A 22,191-nucleotide genomic window follows, 5' to 3' on the forward strand; every position below is an offset into this window, starting at 1 on the left:
TTCCAGTATTTGCTCACATTTGCTACAAGATACTATTAATAGTCTTCAAGGGCTGCCTACCTACTGCTACAATTTTCCTCAATTTCCTCCTGATTCCATACTGTCCACCTTGTTCACTCTGCTCTTCCCAGGGCTATTTGCTACACCTCCCTTCTCCTCCGGTTTACGTTTACAGATCTCCCGCAAAGCGGTGGTTGAGTGGTAGAAAACTCTGATATCCTCCAGATGTAGCAGAGTGAAATCAGGGGGGCCTTGTTGGGGATATTTTAAATCTGTGTTACAGTGGATTGAGATAAGAAGTTTGGAGTTAAAGTGATTGATATTTCCGTGGAAGCTTAGCATCTAAATTCAGATAAGTGACTATAGACTTATGTGCACAGTCTAGAACTTGAGATAAAGCAATGATGACTGTTTGTCTTTTCACATATTATTGTTGACTCAAAGTAGGTCTTTCTGTGTGATGTGGAGGGGCATTTTCAAATGGGAACACCCATCTCTAAGAATGTCCCGGCGAAGGAGCGGGGAAACTCATATTATTGAAAGAAGATGGACATCCATCTTTCGTTTTGATAATAAGGTCGGGGACGCCCAAATCTCAACATTTAGGTCAACCTTAGAGACGGTCAACCTAAATGTTGAGATGGTCATCCCCGGTTTTTGGCCAGAATGGAAACTGAGGATGCCCATCTGAAAAACGACCAAATCCAAGGCATTTGGTCGTGGGAGGAGCCAGCATTCGTAGTGCACTGGTCCCCCTCACATGCCAGGATACCAACCGGGCACCCTATGGGGCACTGCAGTAGACTTCACAAATTGCTCCCAGGTACATAGCTCCCTTACCTTGGGTGCTGAGTCCGCCCCCCCAAAACCCACTCCCAACAACTGTACACCACTACCATAGCCCTAAGGGGTGAAGGGGAGCACCTACATGTGGGTACAGTGGGTTTCGGGTGGGTTTTGAAGGGCTCACATTTACCACCACAAGTGTAACAGGTAGGGGGGGGATGGGCCTAGGTCTGCCTGCCTGAAGTGCACTGCATCCACTAAAAACTGCTCCAGGGACCTGCATACTGCTGTGATGGAGCTGGGTATGACATTTGAGGCTGGCAAAAAATGTTTTTACATTTTTTGGGGGTGGGAGGGGGTTGGTGACCACTGGAGGAGTAAGGGGAGGTCATCCCTCATTCCCTCCAGTGGTCATTAGTTCATTTCGAGCACCTTTTTGTGCCTTATTTGTAAAAAAAAACACGTCCGGGTGAAAACGTCCAAGTGTTCGTCATGAACGTGCCTGCATTTTTCGATTATGGGTCAAAGACGTCCAAGTGTTAGGCACACTCAAGTCATGCCTTCACCACGCCACTGATACACCCCCTTGAAATTTGGATGTCCTTGTGACGGACTTCAGTTGGAGATGTCTAAAATCGGGTTTCGATTATACTGATTTGGACGTCTCTGGGAGAGGGACATCCATGTTCCGAATTATGTTGAAAGATGGACGTACATCTCTTTTGAAAATGCGCCTGTTGGTCACCTATCAGACAGTGTATTCCTGACCATTGACGTTCCATGCTTATGACTGTATTCTTACTGTTCTCTAGTTTTTCTGTATTACTGCTTAAGAATATACTGTTAAGTTTGATTATGGATCCCTCCTGTAGTTTTGCCTCTGATTGGTTTGTCTGGGACCTCTTGTGGTTGGTTGGCTCTTGATTGTTGGTTTATTTATTTTAACTTAATCTGCAGTTATCAAACAATTTTAATAAAATATATCAGTTCAAAAAGATACTATTTGTGACATATTTCTATGCATAATATTCAAGATGAAATTGTAATCATTCATTGATAAAGACTTTCATAGGGATGGGCAGCCAGTAAATGTTTGTTTTTATGTTGTTTATGGGAATTTTCCTTCTATTTGTTTTTGTTTAGCAGAAACCTATTATATGCAAATCTGTCATATGCATATTCATTGTGGTGGTCCTGGAATCCTGATTGGCAAGGTGTGCCTCCAGGAGAAATTTGAGAAACACTGTATTAGAGAACTGAATTCAAAAGTTTAGTACAGATGTCTCTAACATTAGCTCGCGCTAATTTTTAGCGTGTTTTAAAAAGTGTGAGCACCAAGATGAAATATGATTTCTTTTCTCCTAATCAACTGAAATCCTTTCTAGATTTAAAACAACTAAAATAACGTCTGTTTAAATTGAGCTGGAGGATTGCACATAGCCTTAATTAAGTTACAACTATTTTTCCTTGTAACCTTTCTCTAATTTATTAACGCCCTCACTCATTGTGGTCTAAGAAAGCGGAAAAATTGTGGTTTAAAAGTTTTCTTGTATTAATTACCTTGTTGTATTTCAATTGACAAGTATACTCTTGTTAAAAGAATTTAAAATCAATAAATATAAAATAAAAAATAAAATAAAATAAAAAGTGTGAGCACCTACAGGTTGGCTTAGTAAACAGTGCCCTAAATTTAGTTGTATGGATGGGCGCTTGATGTAGTCTATAAACTGCACAGAAATTTAGGCTCATTCTAGATTTAGGCGTACTTTATGGAATACGCCTAGATGTATTTTGTTTCAGCACCATTTTTTTTAGATGTGATATAAATAATCTAGCCCATATGTAGTATGTTTAAAAGCTTTCATTATGTTAAATCTAAGCTTTTTGTTTTATTATTGTTACTGTATTTTTTTACTCTATTCTCATTCATTATGTATGTTACTGTAATCTGCTTGGAATTTTAACTAGTGTAACATATAATTAATGGTTAAATAAAGAATTTCCTTGCATTATTATGAGTGTGCATTCATTTGAAATGATGGGAGAAGTATCAATGATATTTTCTATTGGAAGAAATCAGAGGGAAAATTCAATATATTCCAATATCAAAAGAAATTTAAAAAAGCAGCCAGCCACAGGAAACAGAAGATTACTAAGTCTTCCAGTACATTTGCTCCTGATTTGGGCCTTTTCCTTTTGCCCAGAGAGAGAACATTTTCATTGGCGATATACTGGCCGATAGTCAGCCGGCGATGGATAGCATTTTTTTTGTCTACCACCAACACTAAAACTAGAAATTCAATGCAAGGCCCTGTGCAGCTTTCACATTGAATTCCCAGTTTTTTAAAAGCTGGCTAGCGCCTGCTTGGTTATATCAATATTCAAACTTAACCAGCCATAGGCACACACATAATGATAGGACAGTTATTTGTTCAGCAGTATTTAAGCGCTAAACATAGCTGGTTAGGTCTGAATATTGGGAGCTAGCAGGACTTAGCCCCTGAAATGTCCGCAGAACATCACCAACATTGACAGCTTCCACTTTGGTGCTAACTGGTCATTTACAGCAGAGCTAACTGGTTAAGTGCCACTGAAAATCACCAGATAGCTGCACACAAGCAAGTTAACCAGTCGGTGGCCATTTCCGGCCTGTTAACTCGCTTTGAATATCAGCCAGCCAGGTTTTTCATTGTGTGTTTTCTACATGTACTGAACAATTTCACTGGAGCAGACATAACTTTGCAGTTTGTGAATGGCAACATTAGCACATGGCCATTAATACAAGAAATATAAAATTGGCCATTTTCTTGCTGCAGTAAAAATGGATTTAACGCACAGGAAAAACCTACATAAAGGTATCACGGCCACTTTTTACTGCAGCTTAATAAAACAACCCCTGAATTACGCTAACTTTCAGAAAACATATGATTTCACATTTACATGCAGGCTTTTATTTTTTTAAAAGAAAAAATATATAACTGAGTTTTGTTTATGCCATATTCTGCAGCTCTTTTAAGCCATACACTCTCAGTATGAAAAACTCAGCTTGTGGTAGGTTGTATCACTATGATTGACGGAATTAAACGGCACGCAGAAATACCATGAATATTCCTAAGAACTAGGCATACAGCCAAAGTGTGATTTTTCCCAGCTAATGATAGGTCAATAAATACTTTCTAAAAAAGTCCCACTTGTACTATGGGCAGGTGTTGAGAGATTGGTATCACTTAATGACTCATTCACTTCATCACTCTCCAGATAAAGCCCATACTCTTCCCTGTAGGCAGTAGAATTAACTGCACTGCTAAAGGATAGTGGTGAGAACAGATCAGAAACACAATCTTTATGCTAAATAAATGGAGTCAGGGGGATTAAACATTGGGTGGTCAATAGGAATCTAGATATATTTTAATTAATTGGTGAGACACCAGGGGTGTTATATTGTTTATGAGGTTGCATCACAACTTGAGGGTGAGTTGCAACATGCTATAATCTCCCAAGTGAGATATAATTTGATGATAACTGTATTCTCTCAGCAGTCTATCTGCTGTTCAGAAATTAATGCTGACAGCTTTTATATTATGTTTCAGAAGCAGGAGCAAAGGCAAGATTTATTTAAGCAATTAGACTTGGGAGTGAGTATATTGTGATGTTCAGTTACACCATTGTTGTTTAAAATTTCACAAATCATTAAATAGAGAGGTGTGGTAGCCGTGTTAGTCCACTTTTAAAAATTATCAATAGAAATCAAACAAAATAAAACATGGAAAAGAAAATAAGATGATACCTTTTTTATTGGACATAACTTAATACATTTCTTGATTAGCTTTCGAAGGTTGCTCTTCTTCGTCAGATCGGAAATAAGCAAATGTGTTGGCAGATAGTATATATAAGTATTTATTTGATGTTTCTCTTATATATACTATCTGCCATAGATACATAGAATGTATGTTAGTTGACTGAGATTTTATATCCTTGATTTGTTTTTGACCAATGAGAAAATATGTAAAGCATTATGAATAAATAATTTAATTAAATGTATACCTGAGGCACTGGATGGTTAAGGGCCCCTTTTACAAAGTGGCAGGGCCGTTGAGAGAGGGGGGGGGGGCAAAATTCCCCAGGGCCCGGCATCCCATTTGCTCCGGGCCTGGCTGTGTCTCTCGGTGGCCCTGCAAAGTGGTGGTACCCGTACTGCTGCTTTGCTGTGCATCGTTTCAACTCTACCACCAACCTACCAAGGGAGAAAGTGGTAACCCTGCTCCCACTGTGCACCATTTCTGGTGTGATGGATATTATTCTTTGTGCTGCCTGGTTACCACTGGGTTTGCTCAGGAGCCCTTACCGCCTCATAAATAAGTAAGGTCTCCCCCCCCCCCCAGTAATGGCCACATGGCAACTGTGCCCTTACTGCACAACTAATTATTTTTTTGCCTTTTACCCGCTGAGGTTAAAGGGGTCTCAGCACACACCAAATCCACTCACCAATGCTACCGCAGTGCCCCTTTTACCACAGCTTGGTAAAAGGGTCCCTATGTCATTTGTTCAAGGTCACAAGGAGTATTGTACAGAGATGCAAGATTTGATCTGTGTATTTCCTGGTTCTCGGCCTACTATTCTAACCACTAGATTATTCTAAAGAGAGAATTTGTAATCATTGGACAAAGAATGTTTCAGGTGAAGGTGGCATTATAATAAATTTAATAATGGGCTCAATGTTATAAGGTACACAATGAAGGAGCCCTGGTTTTCTTCCATTGCATCTACAGACTTGTCATGATCTCATTTTCTACATATATTAATTTTTAAATCACTGCTCCTGTTGTATATGCCAGCAAGTACATATTTGTTTCCCGGTGTCTTTGATGTATGTTATGAAAGACTCCACATTTTTAGAACCTTTTGTAAAATAGCATGAAAATGTGAATGTGCCAACCTAGACATCGCATGTCTCATGTAGATCCCATAGCGATATGGGGCTTTACGTGTTTAGCTATACTACCCCACTTATACCTCCATTTTGAGTGGCTTAGGAAAACATATAGAGCCACATGTTACATAGGACACAGAGATTGGTAATGAGACATCGAGGTAAGGATATGCTTAGTTCTGATGATATTTTAGAAAAGGATCTGCTGAAGTAGTCTTTTCTAAAATACATGCAGGAGTGTTCACGTATTTGCCAGCACATGCAGCAGGAGCAGTCGTATAAATCTACAAGTGAAAAAAATCAATGAGAAATCATATCAACTTATATCTGCAATTATTACATGTGTTAGTTGGATTTTGCAATTTACATGTGTATGTCAGCCTTTTTGCAAAAATATATTGTGACTACTGCTCATTAACTACAGAGGCCTCAGTCTTAAATATTTGTTTTCAATTTGGAGAGATGTAGGAGACAATCCCAAGCCCCAAAAGCAGAAAACATCCTCAGCCCAGACTCCCAGGCCATCAGAACACTGTGGCAGTCAGCAGCCTCACTCCCATCTGCTGTTGCAGGCATCCCATCCATGCCCAGTTCATGCATGAGAATTGAGCATGCTCAGGGTGCCATCATTAGCAGGTGAGGGTGTGGCTGCTCACTGCCATGCTGTTTTAATAGCCCAAGGGTTCAGGCTGAGGATTTCTGCAGCTGACAGGGCTTGGGGATGCCTGCTAGCCATGTACTCAATTTTTAAGTTAGGGGCAGTAGTGGGGCTGTGGGGAGGGCAGGGGAGTAGGTAGTGGTGGTGAGGTGAGATGAAAATTGTCTTCTGGCTTTTCCACTAGTTGAATAGCTTATGTTTTTAGTGTATTGCAATTTCTAGTGTGTTCTCATTTGCTGCTTTGTGTAATTGCTATTACAGAAAGAACAAAGTTATCTTACTAATTAATTAAAATATTAGTTACTGTATTAATTTATTTATTTTGACATTTCAACCTCACATTTTCCCAAGAAAACTCAGGTTCAATGCGGCTTACATAACAAATTAAGAAGAAGCATTACAAGACAATTAATATAAATACAAGAATACAACTATTAAAAAATAATCTTTTCATATTAGCTGAACACAGATCTAAAGAAGTGGGCTTTAAGTAAACTTCTAAGCAGCATATAATCATAGTTTTCTTAAGCCAACCCTGGAATGGATATGCTAAACGTGTTTACTTCATAGGTGTCTGCAGGAATACAATGTCAGCTGAACTGTAGAATAACTTTCTACATACTCTTTTCAATAAAGGGCAAAAATAAATTTGAAAAAAATCTAGATTGCATTGGCCCATATGGGGAAATTATTTTAAAAAAGAGAGAGAGAGAGTAATCTAATGATGTGTACTTCTCCTTGTTTGATGTTTTTCCTTTTCACTGTCTTCTTTTCTAGAATCAGGTTTACACAGACAACAGATCTTCCTGCAAAGACCATCCAATGTGCTAGCCATTGAAGGACAAGATGCAGTTCTAGAATGTTCTGTTTCAGGATTTCCCACACCTAGCTTTATATGGCTATCTGGAGATGAAGTAATCCAAACCAGGTAAGTGTGTGAAGGCCTCTTTATGAGTGTAACATGGAACTGTTTCTCTTTAAATTCCAGTTAAAGAAAGTAGTTTGACATCCAAGCTGTAGATATGTCTGTAACTTATGGTGGGGGGGGGGGGGGAGCACTCTTTATTGGACTAGGTATTAATTCATGCAAAGATGTTGTGTAGATAAGAAACTGATGCTGTAAGTTATGGGAGAGGTGGGACATGGATTTCTTGGACTAGGTATTAATTTATGCAGAGGAGTTGTATGTCAGGGGGTTGGAGCATGCTTTTTATTATACTAGGAATTAATTACTCAAAAAAGTTATATATGATGAATTGATGCTGTAGATTATGCCCTGCACCTACATTTTGCAAGTATGTACATAAATTATATTTCATAATCAACACATGCACTTACTTGCACCACCCACACTCTGCCCAAACGACACCCATGTGCACACCCGCAGTGAAAGCGCATGCCATGCAAACAATGTTCATACTTTTATGGTGGTTGGGGGTGGGCACTGTTGGCTTTAACGCTGGAGTTTTGAGAATCGGCTCCCTGAAACGGTAGCAGGTGTTCTAGCCTTCAAAGAATTAACTAGTATGCTCACCAATGACAGCTAAGCACGGTGAGGCAAAGTACAGTAAATAGTTTTTGACAAGGCCTTGCTAATGTTTGGTTCATGCAATGTTCTTGAAAAACCAGGAGGAGTGACATTTTAATCAGTTGATTATACAATAGCTTGAAAAGCTAACATTTAGCAGGAGTAATATAAGTTTGTAAAGAAATAGGGCTCTGCTTTATAGAAAAGATGAGTAGTGTTTCACTGTGCTAGGAAGTGTAAATGGATGCTTAGAATAGTTATTGTTATAATGGCTTATAATGCTCAATTGTAAAGCTTTTTAGTGTGTAGTGCTGAGATTTTCCGGTTGCTAATCAGTAATATACAAAAACCCCAGTTAAGGCTTAAATGTCAGACATTAAAACTCAATAATCTTCAAAAAAAAGATATAATGGATGAAAGAGACAGAATCAATGTTAAAAAAAAAACCTCTCTCAATATTTAAGTGCATGAAAAATGGAAGGTTGATGGAGGCTGTTTAGGTCAAAGAAGGTAAACATACTTTAAATGAATCAATATATTGACTTTTTTCAAAATCAACCATCAGCCCACTAGTTTAAACATTTGGGATACATCTGTTTTATACAGAAACATCTAAAATGCCAAAAATCTGGTATGGGTTTTAATGGCTGTTTGCAAAAAGACTCTCAAAATAGGCGCAAGTACTTCAAAGTAACCCAAAAATAAGGAACTCAAGAGGTGGTGGCAGCTGTGTCTATTTCTCAAGTGCACATTGGATTGAAGTTAAGTCTTTTTGATTTTTTTTATATCAGATTTTTTTTTGATATCCACATAATGAAAGAACTCGGTTTTTTTTTAACTACATTAGAAATGTTTTTTATGCCTTTGAAGAAAATTATACCTCGTAAATTCCCACCGCTGTCAGAAAGAATATAGAGTGGGTGGAAGGGGCCCTGAGGCTTTTTCCTCTCATAGTTTAAAATCCTCATGAGTTCCTTATTTCTTGTGTTACTTTCAGGCTTATTTTCGAAAGTGATCGCCAGCGATCTTCCGACATAAATCGGGAGATGGCCGGCAATTTCTCAAAAGCGGCGAAATAGGTATAATCAAAAGCGACTTTTTTGACAACATCACCGCTTTCCCGTCGCCGCGCTGGCGAAAGTTCAAGGGGGCATGTCGGTGGTATAGCGAAGGCAGGACATGGGAGGGCATGGGCGTGGCTACCAGATGGCTGGCTTTCGCGAATAATGGAAAACAAAAGTGGCGTTCATCAGTATTTCACCGGGTTTACTTGGTCCTTTTATTTTCACGACCAAGCCTAAAAAAGGTGCCCCAACTGACCAGATGACCACCGGAGGGAATGGGGAATGACCTCCCCATACTCCCCCAGTGGTCACCAACCCCCTCCCACACAAAAAAAATACAAATAATAACCTTTTTTTACCAGCCTCAAATGTCATACCCAGCTCCCTGACAGCAGTATGCAAGTCCCTGGATCAGTTTTTAGTGGGTGCAGTGCACTTCAGGCAGGCGGACCCAGGCCCATCCCCCCCTACTTGTAGTGGTAAATCGGAGCCCTCCAAAACCCACCCAAAACCAACTGTACCCACATCTAGGTGCCCCCCTTCATCCCTAAGGGCTATGGTAGTGTTGTACAGTTGTGGGGAGTGGGTTTTGAGGAGCTCAGCACCCAAGGTAAGGGAGCTATGCACCTGGGATCATTTTGTGAAGTCCACTGCAGTGCCCCCTAGGGTGGCCGGTTGGTGTCCTGGCATGTGAGGGGGACCAGTGCACTACCAAATGGCTTGGATTTGGCTGGGTTTGAGATAGCCGCCATTAGTTTCCATTATCGGCGAAAACCAATGGCAACCATCTCTAACGCCGGCAATCTCTAAGGGTGGCCCAAATGTTGAGATTTGGCCCCGGCCCCAACCGTATTATTGAAACGAAAGATGGCCAGCCATCTTGTTTCGATAATACAGTCAGGTACACCGCTTAACAGGGCAGTCATTAGAGATGGCCGCTCTTATCGATGGCCAGCCCCGTTCGATTATGCCCTCTATGGTGTTCATTTTAAAGCACAGATTTACAAAGTTACCTAGACCACCATTTCTGGATGAAAAATACTCTGGACATGGTTAGCATGGCGGTAGCCTGACGGTAATTGGGCATTACCATGTGCTGCCCAGTTATCACTGGGTTACCACGGATGCCCTTACCACCATCTCAATGGGTGGCGATAAGGGCTCCCCGCCGCATGGCCATGCGGTAAGAGTTATCTCACCGTGTGGCCATTTGGGGGGGGGTTACTGGCTGTGGAAAAAACAGCTCTGGCATGTGGGAAAAACGGCCCCCGCCACTACCGCTTGGACCTTTTTCCTGCAGCTTAGTAAAAGGACTCCTATGTGTTTTCATGCTTTTATGTAGTGAATAAATTTGGACTTTTCTTTTCATCAATCTGCTGTTTTGCTGTCATGTCTTTTGGCTAACCGCTGTTACCACATCCTATAACAATGAATTCCAGATCTTAATTATTAATTGAATGAACAAATATTTCCTCCTACTTCTTTTAAAGTGTTTCCATGTAACTTCATTAAGGGGGTCTTTTACTAAGGCGAGCTCACGTTTTTGGTGCACTCTAAAATTGTAGGTGTGCTAAACGTTAGAGACGCCAATGAATTCCCATGGGTGTCTCTAACATTTACATAAGTACATAAGTATTGCCATACTGGGAAAGACCAAAGGCCCATCGAGCCCAGCATCCTGTTCAAACAGTGGCCAATCCAGGTCACAAGTACCCGGCAAGATCCCAAAAATGTACAAAACATTTTATACTTCTTATCTCAGAAATAGTGGATTTTCCCCAAGTCCATTAAATAACGGTCTATGGACTTTTCCTTTAGGAAGCCGTCCAAACCTTTTTAAAACTCCGCTAAGCTAACAGCCTTTACCACATTCCCATACCAAATTCCAGAGTTTAATTACACGTTGAGTGAAGAAAACTTTTCTCCAATTCATTTTAAATTTACTACATTGTAGCTTCATCGCATGCCCCCTAGTCCTAGTATTTTTGGAAAGCTTCACATCTACCCATTCAACTCCACTCATTATTTTATAGACCTCTATCATATCTCCCCTCAGCCACCTTTTCTCCAAGCTGAAGAGCCCTAGCTGCTTTAGCCTTTCCTCATAGGGAAGTCGTCCCATCCCCTTTATCATTTTCATTGCCCTTCTCTGCACCTTTTCTAATTCCACTATATCTTTTTTGAGCACACCCACAATTTTAGCGTACACTAAAAATGTGAGCGTGACTTAGTAAAAGATGCCCTGAGTGTTCCTAGTCTTTGTACTTTTTGAAAAAAATAAAAAAATGGATTCACTTTTACTCATTCTACACCACTCAGGATTTTGTAGACCTCAATCATATTCCCTCCTCAGCTATCTATTTTCCAAGCGGAAGAGCCCTAACCTCTGTAGCATTCCTTCATAAGAGAGGAGTTCCATCCCATTTTTCTTTGAACCTTTTCTTTATTCTGCTATATTTTTTAGAAATTTGGCAACCAGAATTGAAGGTGAGGTTGTAAATTTAATCACCTCAGTTGTTGTTCTGATTTCCAGATCATTTATAAATATGTTAAATAGCACTGGTCCCAGTATGGATCCATGTGACACTCCACTATCCATCCTCCTCCACTGAGAAAAAATGGCTATTTAACCATACCCTCTGTTTTCTGTCCAATAACCAATTCCTAATCCCAAACAGAACATTGCTTCCTATCCCATGACGTATTAGGAGATTTTCATGAGGAATTTTGTTAAAAGCTTTCTAAAAATCTAGATATACACCTCAACCAGCTCACCTTTATCCACATGTTTATTCACTCTTTCAAATATATGAAGCAAATTGGTAAAGCAAGACCTACCTTGGCTAAATTCATGCTGGCTCTGGCCTATTAAACCATGTTTGTCTCTATGGGGTTCTTTTACTAAGGCATGCTGGTGTTTTTAGTGTGCATTAAAAATAGGCACACTTTAAACGCTAAAGACGCCAATATATTCCTATGGGTGTATTTATCATTTAGCATGTGCCTATTTTTAATGTGCACTAAAAATGCCAGCGAGCCTTAGTAAAAGACCTCCTATGTTCAGTAATTTTATTCTTTATAATTTTACACTATTTTACACGGCACTGATGTCAGGCTTACAGTATGTAAATTCCCAGATCACACCTTGAGTAGAGAGATGTGGTAGCCGTGATAGTCCACTTTTAAAGGTAATCAAAAGAAATAAAATAAAACATAGAAAAGAAAATAAGATGACACCTTTTTTATTGGACTAACTTAATACATTTTTTGATTAGCATTCGAAGGTACCCCTTCTTCATCAGATCCGAAATAATCAAATGTTGATAAATAACAGTATATATAAGTGAAACAATCTACCTGTACCTCATCCACCCTGTTCTTCTTGTCTCTCACCTAACTCACCCCACCCTCATCCTGTGAGAATGTCACTGAAATGCCTTGTTGTTTCACTTAAATATACTGTTATTTATCAACATTTGATTATTTCTGATCTCATGAAGGGCTACCTTCAAAAGCTAATCAAAAAATGTAAGTTAGTCCAATAAAAAAGGTATCATCTTATTTTCTTTTCTATGTTTTATTTTATTTCTATTGATTACCTGATCACCCATGAAATCCTTTTTAAATGCAGTGTTACATTGGCCACCTTCTAATCTACAGGTACTTCAGATGATTTTAATGACAGGTTACAGATCAATAACAGCAGATTAGAAATTTCATATTTCAGTTATTTCAGTACCTTATGGTGCAAACCATCTGGTTCAGGTAATTTACTGCTCTAATTTGTCAATATGTCTCAGTGTATCTTCCAGGTTTACCAAAATTTTGTTCACTTCCTCTGCATTGTCACCCTTGAAAACTATTTCTGGTACAGGTAGATCTCTTATATCGTCTTCTGAAAAGACCAAAGCAAAGAATTCATCTTTCTGCTATGGTCTTGTTATCCCTGACTCCCTCTTTTACTTCTTGTTTCACTTACATGTTTTCTGCTTCTCATGCACCTGAAAAAGTTGTTTTTTGTCTCTGTGGTAGTATGAGTAGTGGAAAGGTATGAAATTCTCACAAAATACAGACAGAAGGCTGTGCAATGTCAAAAGGAAAGCTTTATTACTACACAAAATGGAATTAGAGAGTCTGTTTTGTCACAGATTTTGCACTCTCAATAAAGTCTCTCAATCACAATCCTTGAACCTTGCTTCTGACAAGTTCCACACTCAGTATATACTATGTTTTCTTCTTGAGTCAGGGTCCCTGCAGCTTGTCCCAGACATAGCTTTCACAGATTAAATATCAAGTCACTTCCTCTAAACACACCCTCTTAACTTTGGTTCCCAGTAAACATCTTCTAATCTTCAGCTTCTGCTTCTGGAAATTACAGTGTGGCAATCTCTACTAGGGGGTCCTTCTCCTCCTCCCCAGGCTCTCCTCAGGTACTTCAGCCAACTGGAACGCCCTGGGAGTTCAATGCACTTGTGGCCTCCCTGATCTGTTCAACCTCAGGGCACTTAACTCCAGCTTTATCTGAGCCTTGCCCCTCTGATTCAGTCTCAGCACTCATTTAGGCCACCTAAAACTAGGCCTAAATACCTATGCCTAACTAAGGTGCTGATCAAGTGTATTTTATAATAATGCATGTGGTTTTTAAAAATGTCTATGGCATCCTTATTCCATGACCATGGCCATGCCCCCTTTTCAGCTGCACGCATTAGAATTTACATGTACCATGTTATAGAATACACCTAGAAAGCTGTATGTGTATAATTAAAATCAATTAGTGCCACAAATTGGATATTAAGTACCAATTATCGGAGCTGATTGGTTTGTTAATCAATTAAGTTGTGCTCGCAATTTAGCTATGTGACCAAATTAGCACATAAAACAAGGTGTCATTTATGGAATTTGGGGGATAGTAAAAACTTTTTTAGGCATATTAGAAGCAAGAAGCTGGCAAAAGAATCAATTGGACTGCTAGATGACAGAGGGGTAAAAGGGACACTCAAGGAAGACAAGGCCATAGTGGAAAAAATAAATGAATTATTTGCTTTGGTCTTCACCAAGGAAGATGTGGGAAAGATACCAATGCCAGAAATGGTATTCAATGCTGATGAATCAGAGAAACTGAATCAAATCTCTGTAAACCTGGAAGATGTAATGGGGCAATTTGACAAATTGAAGAATAGCAGATCACCTGGACCAGATAGTGTACATCCCAGAGTACTGATAGAATTGGAAAATTAACTTGCAGAACTATTTTTAGTAATATGTAATTTATCTTTAAACTCAATCATGGCACCAGAAGATTGGAGGGTGGCCAATATAAAGCCAATTTTTAAAAAGGGTTCCAGAGGTGATTCAGCAAATTATACACCGGTGATCCTGATGTCGGTGCTGGGAAAAATGGTAGAGACTATTATAAAAAAAATTACAGAGTATATACATAAGCATGGATTAATGAGACAAAGCCAACATGGATTTAATGAAGGGAAATCTTGCCTCATCAATGTACTACATTTCTTTGAAAGGGTGAACAAACATGTGGATAAAGGTTAGCCAGTTGATATTGTGTATCTGGATTTTCAAAAGGCATTTGACAAAGTGCTTCATGAAAGTATGCTTGAGCCATTAAGTTTCTTCAGTGATTCACATTGAGTCCTGAATGAGTACAGATTTTTTTTCAACTATGGAAGCTGGATTTGACTGAGCTTTTAGTGCTCGTGTTCTCAAATGATTTCAGTATGTTCAATGATTTTGCCATTAAGGTGAGATTTTTTTTGGAATTGCACTGAACATCAGCAATAGTGTTTTACAGTTTGACAGGATCATTGATATTCTTCACTGGACAGCTATTTGATTTTCAACAAGTCCTGGGTTCTCATTGAGTGTATGACATTGAGAACTTCAGAGTGAAGAAACGATTAGAGCTGATTTATTGATACAGATCATAGTTCATTATTGGACACATTTGTGGACATTCTTCCAGCTCTTTATACACATGGTTCATGTATATGTGGGGTTACTAGTGTGTATAGTGTTATTTTATTATAAATATTTGCAAGACATCTGTTTGTTCCTTGTGACATTTCTTTTTCTTGTTTCATATTTATTATGAATATTGTATTTACATTATATATCATACATCTATTTATTTATTCATTCATGACATTTAAACCCCACATTAGCTCAAAATAGACTCAAGTTCATTGCGGCTTACAAACAAACAGTACGTGAATAAAACATAATAATGTACAAAATGTAAGACAAATTACAATAAGTTCAAGAAGCAAATTAATACATGTGCAGTAAGTAAGCAGGGATTTAGACTATCTCAAAGACAAACAAATAATTCAGGGTGGATAGGTGAGAGCATAATTAGGCAGGACTAGTTGGGAAATGAGATTAAGAAAAGGGTGTGGGTAAAATTCAAACAGAGTTCTTTGTATTCAGAAAGGCTAGACTGAAGAAATGTGTTAGGTAATCATCTGTAAACTTGATTTAGGAAGATAATTCCAAATTTTGGTGCCTTGATAGGAGAAATTAGCGAAGTGTATTGTTTTATATATTATATTCTTTGTGATAGGGAAATATAATGTAATGATTTAATTATTGCACATTTAGGGAGTCTTTTACTAAAGCTTAGCTTGAGTTATCTGCAGCAGGGCCCATAGGAATAAAGTGGGCCCTGCTGCAGATAACTCGAGCTAAGCTTTAGTAAAAGACCCCCTTAGTATCCTGTAACATTTTGGGATAGTACTGTATTTGGAGCACAGGTTGGGTATATATTTTGTTTCTCTTGTATTTGTGTGTGTGAATTAAAATTTAACTGCCAAACCTTTGACCAGTTTTCTAATTTTTGGAGGTTTCTATTCCCTCCAGAGTATCCACTCTTTTGGATACCTTTGTGTCATCTGCAAAAAGGCAAACTTTTCCTTCAAATCCTTAAGCAATGTCTCTCACAAATATATTAAGCAAAATCAGCCCCAGTACTGACCTCTGAAGCACTCCAGTGCTCACCTTCCTTTCCTCTGAGCAGATTCCATTTACCACCACTCTGCCACCTGTCAGTCAACCAGTTTCAAATCCAGTTCACCACTTTGGGTCTTAAGTTCAGCCCTCTCGGCTTATTTATGAGTCTTCTGTGAGGAACCATATCAAAAGATTTGCTGAAATCCAAATAGATAAACTAGATCCTGCAATGCCACCTAGACACTATCTGTTAATGCTGTGGTACAACATTTTTCAAACTAAGGGGAAAATTCTATGAAGATTAGTTGATAAAATTTGCTTTTTTATATTTTTATTTTGCATATGACTAACCTACAATTCCTCCTTTATACCCCAACCTTTAAGTTCCCAAAGCACAAAGCAAAATAGTGTTCACTTACCAGAGAAATGTCTTCTTCTCTCCAGTGGCATAGGAAGGGGCGGGCAGTGGGGCGGTCTGCCCCAGGTGCACGCGCTGGGGAAGGTGTCGGCTCGCTGGTTCCCTGCTCTTCTGCGCCGGAACAGGTTACTTCCTGTTCCGGGGCAGAGAAAGCAGGGAAGCAGCAGAGCTGACGCAGCTCCCAGTGACGTGCACTGGGGGCTGATCGGCCCTCCCGCCTGCCCCCCACTGAAAAGTACGGTGCGTTTCGGGGGGGGGGGGGCGCTCTGGAGGGGGGGCGGGGGGCCGTGCCCTGCACCGGGGGGGGGGGGGGTGCGCAGCGGCGACCCGCCCCGGGTGTCAGGCACCCTCGCTACGGCACTGCTTCTCTCAGAACGTCTCTCAGAACTTCTTCAAGTATTCTTCCCATTTTACCAAAATCAGCACATTTGAAATCCACTATTTTGAGTTTTGTGCATCTGCACTCGGATTTCACTCTTATATTAAATCGTATCATGTGATGATCACTAATGCCTAGGTGGGCACCCAACCGGATGCTGGAAACATTACCTCCATTTGTGAACACTAGATCCAGTGTCAACCCTTCCTTCATGGCTTCAGTCACCATTTGTCTGAGCAAAGCACTTTGATAGGCTTCCACAATCTCTCTGCTTCTTTTTGGTTCTGCCAACGGGACATTCCAATCCACAACAGGCAAGTTGAAATCTCACATCAACAACACCTCCCCTTTCATTCCAAGCTTCCAGATACCTTCGATCAGATCTTTGTCCAGCTTTTCCATTTGTGCCGGAGGTCTGTAGGCAAATACCTATGTGGTACGGTTACATCTTCTATTTCCAGAACGATCCATATAGCTTCTTCCTTTCCCCAGGCCCCCTTGCATTTCAACCACTCTGATATTTTCTCATACAGTGCCATTTCTCCACCTCTTTGGCCCTACTTTTCCTTCCTAAAAAGATTATAGCCCAGTATGGTCGCATCACATTCATGAGAATCATGGAACCATGTCTCTATAATGGCAACAATATCTAAGTGTTCCTCAAACAACAGGGCTTACAAATCTTGAACCTTTTTACTTAGACTACAAGCATTTGTGCTCATTGCTTTCCATGTGATAAGTGAATTTAGATGGTTTTCTATATTAACATTACCTTCCCCACTGCTGTCATATTTTTCTTTGGGGTGACTTTCTGAATTCCCTTGCTTTCTATTGTCACCACCCACCCTCTAGTTTAAATGTCTAAAAACATACCGTCTGAATTTATCCCCAAGGATTCACTATCCTGCACCAACCAAGACAAGGAAAGTGGGATAAATGAGTAGCGGTCTTGATCTGAGAGACAATCAAACTGTGCAGAGTCTCTACCCCCCCACCTGTCTGAGTCAGAATGCCTCCTAATCCAGCTGGGAGATAAGGAACTAATGTGACTGTTCATGGTTTACAAAGCACCTCACAACAACACATCATCTGTGCAAGAACTGCTAAATCTGGTGACTGAGGTAACCCTGAACTCACTATGTTATTGATTATGGGAGACTAACCTACACATTGAAACTCCGGACACCACTACTGCTGCCTTCCTTGATACAATGGCAGCTCTAGGATTCATTCAGGTGATCTAATCTCCAACCCATGAAAAGGACCATATGCTAGGCTTGGCGTTCTGCAAAGGGGTCGACATCTTTGAACACAAGACTGGTGTCATAGAGATAACACCACTATTATAGACGGATCATTTTCTAATCAAATTTTCTATTAAGGACTATATAAAACAGATGGGCTAATCAAAGTTTGGAAGGAAATCCAAAGACATGAGAAATCTGACTGCTGGTAACATCCTAGAGGCCTTGTGCTACCCCCATGTGGATGAAAAGAAGATGACAGTGTCAGAACCAGTTTGATATCTGGAATGCATGATTAACAATGGCATTAGAAAAAACGGTCCCTCTAAAGAAGGTCCTACGCTCTACATACAAACTTTCCCCGTGATTCTCCCCAGAACTATGGGTTCTTATGTGTCAAAGATGTCCGTTTGAAAGAAAATGGCAAAATTCTCACCTATATGAAGACAGGCTCAACTATAAGAATTATCTTAGCAACAGCCAAAAACAGTATTTTTCAAAACACATAGAACAAGCTTCAAATTCAACCAAGCATCTATTTAAAATAGTAAACAACCTACTGCAAACCCCAGAACAGAGCCAGACTCACCAGTCACAACTAACCAGCAATGATTGTGCCACTTACTTTGCCAACAAAATTAAAGGTCTCCATCAGGAACTACAGACACTCCCATCAAAGCTCCCACCAGCTAATGAAGAGAACACTCCCTCTTCTCCATTATACACAGCCATCAGAGTCTCATTCAACTAGGTCACAGAGGAAGCTCTTGAACAAATCTTAAAAGGTCTACGACCTACAACCTGCCCTCTTGATTCCTGCCTCACAAAAAAAAAAAGAGCTGTGATGCACTCCGTACTGAAAAAGAGCTCACTGGACCAGGTCTATAAAATAATGAGTGGAGTGGAATGAGTTGAGTGAATCATTTGTTTATTCATTCCAAAAATACTAGGACTAGGAGGCATGCGATGAAGCTACAAAGTAGTACATTTAATACAAATTGGAGAAAATTTTTCTTCACTGAATGTGTAATTAAACTCTGGAATTTGTTGCCAGAGAAAGTGGTAAAGGTGGTTAGTTTAGCGGGGTTTAAAAAGGGTCTGGATGGTTTCTTAAAGGATAAGTCCATAGACCATTATTAAATTGACTTGGTGCAAATCCACTGCTTATTTCTGAGATAAGCAGCATAGCATATATTGAACTTTTTAGGGATCTTGCCAGGTATTTGTGACTTGGATTAGTCACTGTTGGAAACAAGATGCTGGGCTTGATGGACCTTTGGTCTGTCCCAGTGTGGCAATACTTCTGTACTTATGTAGGACAAGCTCAAAAACTGCCAACCAGTCTTTAACATTCTTTTCCTATCAAAACGTATAGAACAGACAGTCTTCATTCAACTCAATGACTGTCTAATTGAAAGTAGTTGACTAGACCCATGTCAATCTGGCTTTAGACCTAGGTTCAAAACAGTGACAGGTCTTTCCCTTCTTGATGATCTGCATAGAAACCGTGACAGGGGATTTGCCTCGATACTAATGTGACTGGATTTCTCAGCAGCCTTCAACACTGTGAATCATAACATTATGCTTACAAGACTGGCAGAAACAGATATCAGTGACACAGTATTTACATAGTTCAAATCCTATTTGTCAGGCAGACAACAATCAGTTCTGTGCTGTAGCTGTGCTTCATTACCTTTGGCACTGAACTGTGGGGTGCCACAGAGATCCATAGAGTCTCCCATTTTATTTATCATCTACCTCAAGCCTCTGGCTAAGCTGCTTTGGTCAATGGACGCAAAATTCTACATCTATGCTGATGATGTGCAACTACTCATACCCATTGAACCAGATCCACCCTCAGCTCTGAGTAAACTGACTGCCTGCCTAACTGCAACTCAGGAATAGGCAAATAACAACAAACTCTACCTGAAACCAAGCAAAACAGAGATTCTTTGGTACCTAATACAAGTGGAGAAATACCTGACTTCAAAATACCTTTTGGGAAGTATGAATTCCCCCTAAAATCACAGATCATGAATCTTGGGATACTGCTAGACTTATCACTCACTCCGATCCCACAGATTCAAACAACTTTTAAAAACTGTCTCTATCACCTGTTGCAGCTATGAAATCTCTCTCCATATAGTGAAAAGATGAGTCTGAACAGAATGATTCAAGCCATGATAAAATATCATGACTAGACTACTGTAATGCTCTGTACACTGGTCAAACCAAAAAGAGTTCGCATCAGCTCCAATGAATTCAGAATGTTGCAGCATGACTGATAGAAGGCTGCAAGTGACATGACCACATCATACCCTTCTTGCAAAAAATTGCACTGGCTTCCAATGAAAGAACGTGTTACCTTCAAAATCTTCACCCTGGTCCACAAAATCATCTACGGCCAAGTCCCAGGATACATGATAGACCTCATAGACCTACCAATCAGAAACATATCCAGATCATCTCGAACATACCTAAACCTCCACTACCCAAACTGCAAAGGACTTAAATACAAAGCAACCTATGCATCCAGCTTCTCCTACATAAGTACACAACTATGGAACACATTGCCAAAAGCTGTGAAAACAACCTATGACCACCCAAACTTCAGGAAATCACTAAAAACCAACCTGTTCAAAAAGGCATATCCCATTGACCCAACTTAAATACCTACACTCTGCAACACAGCATAACCAAAGCTCGCAATAGACATAATATAACCTTCCCTCCCCTTGATCCCCTTCATTCCTGAAACACATGTACCTTAAATCGACCACAATATCACCTTGTATATATTTTTCTACCGGACTAGGCGAATGTACTTTTAATCTACCACAATATCCCCTTGTATTGTTCCTCTACTTGGCGAATGCCTTTACGGTACTATGTAAGCCACATTGAGCCTGCAAATAGGTGGGAAAATGTGGGATACAAATGTAACAAATAAATAAAAATAAAATAAATAAATACACTGGCTATCAATAGCTTACAGGGCTAAATTTAAAATTGTATGTTTGATTTTCAAGGTCCTCAGAGAAAATGGGTCAGAGCACTTAAGGAATAAGTTAGCCCTTTTCAAACCTTTGAGACATTTACGGTCCTTTCAAGAATCATCACTATCTGTACCCTCATCAAAAGATATTGTGCAATGAGACACCTGCCACTGAGCCTTCTCAAAAGTAGCCCCCACACTCTGGAATTTACTCCCAGAAGGGCTACATATAACTTGAGACTACCTCTACTTCAGGAAGCAGGCACAAACCTGACTCTTCTCCCAAGCCTTTAATAGATAGGGTGACTGACTATACACTCATTCTGCACCTGGACTAGTTTGCTATACACTCTATAACTTAGATCAGTTCCATATATCTTCCTTAATTGTACAAAGAATTTGCCTACAGTTTAGCCAACCAACTATTTATCTCAACTGACTCTGTACCATGTATCTAGTCCCTATATATATATATTTGTTTTTTTACATTTGTACGCCGCGCTTTCCCACTCATGGCATGCTCAATGTGGCTTACATGGGGCAATGGAGGGTTAAGTGACTTGCCCAGAGTCCCCTCCCTGCCCATCTTCAAATCACTGCTTAAAGCCCACCTCTTCAATGTCGCTTTCGGCACCTAACCACCACACCTCTACCCAGGAAATCTAGACTGCCCCAACTTGACATTTCGACTGCCCCAATTTGACATTTCGTTCTTTAGATTGTAAGCTCCTTTGAGCAGGGACCGTCCGTCTTTGTTTAATTTGTACAGCGCTGCGTAACCCTAGTAGTGCTCTAGAAATGATAAGTAGTAGTAGAAGTAGTCACAAGGAGCTGCCTGTGCCTGAAGTGGGAATCAAACTCAGTTCCACCCTAACCACTAGGCCACTCCTCCACACACACACACACACACACACTTGGCCCCTCAGCTATATGGTATATTGTATTATAGAGAAGTGATTATTAGATGTATCATTAGTATTATGCTGACACTGTATTATGTCTTGGCATTTGACTTTCAGTGCTATTAAATGTGCATATTTTTTCTGCTTCATGGTAGTCCAATTATTAGGTTTCAGTTTGCTGTTTTCAAGTTTACCTCATTTATTGTATTTATGTGTATCCTTGATCATTTTACTATTGTTCTGCAGTTAACAAAATTGTAAGTTCTACGTTAAACTGCACCTGCTGTAATAAATCCCAATAAATAAATGCATCTGCCATCATTT

The 22,191-nt window shown here is 39.8% G+C and overlaps 1 protein-coding gene across 1 annotated transcript in view; it reads left to right on the forward strand.

Annotated features, from left to right (window-relative positions):
* Window positions 1–22,191, forward strand: part of DCC (DCC netrin 1 receptor) — a 1,295,383-nt gene that overhangs the window by 336,739 nt on the left and 936,453 nt on the right. Inside the window, exon 4 of the mRNA XM_030191909.1 lies at window positions 7,152–7,302. Within this exon, the coding sequence (XP_030047769.1) occupies window positions 7,152–7,302 (151 nt within the window). The remainder of the gene's footprint in view (window positions 1–7,151; window positions 7,303–22,191) is intronic.

Source organism: Microcaecilia unicolor, chromosome 2, assembly GCF_901765095.1.
Source record: "Microcaecilia unicolor chromosome 2, aMicUni1.1, whole genome shotgun sequence".
NCBI classification, from domain to species: Eukaryota; Metazoa; Chordata; class Amphibia; order Gymnophiona; family Siphonopidae; genus Microcaecilia; species Microcaecilia unicolor.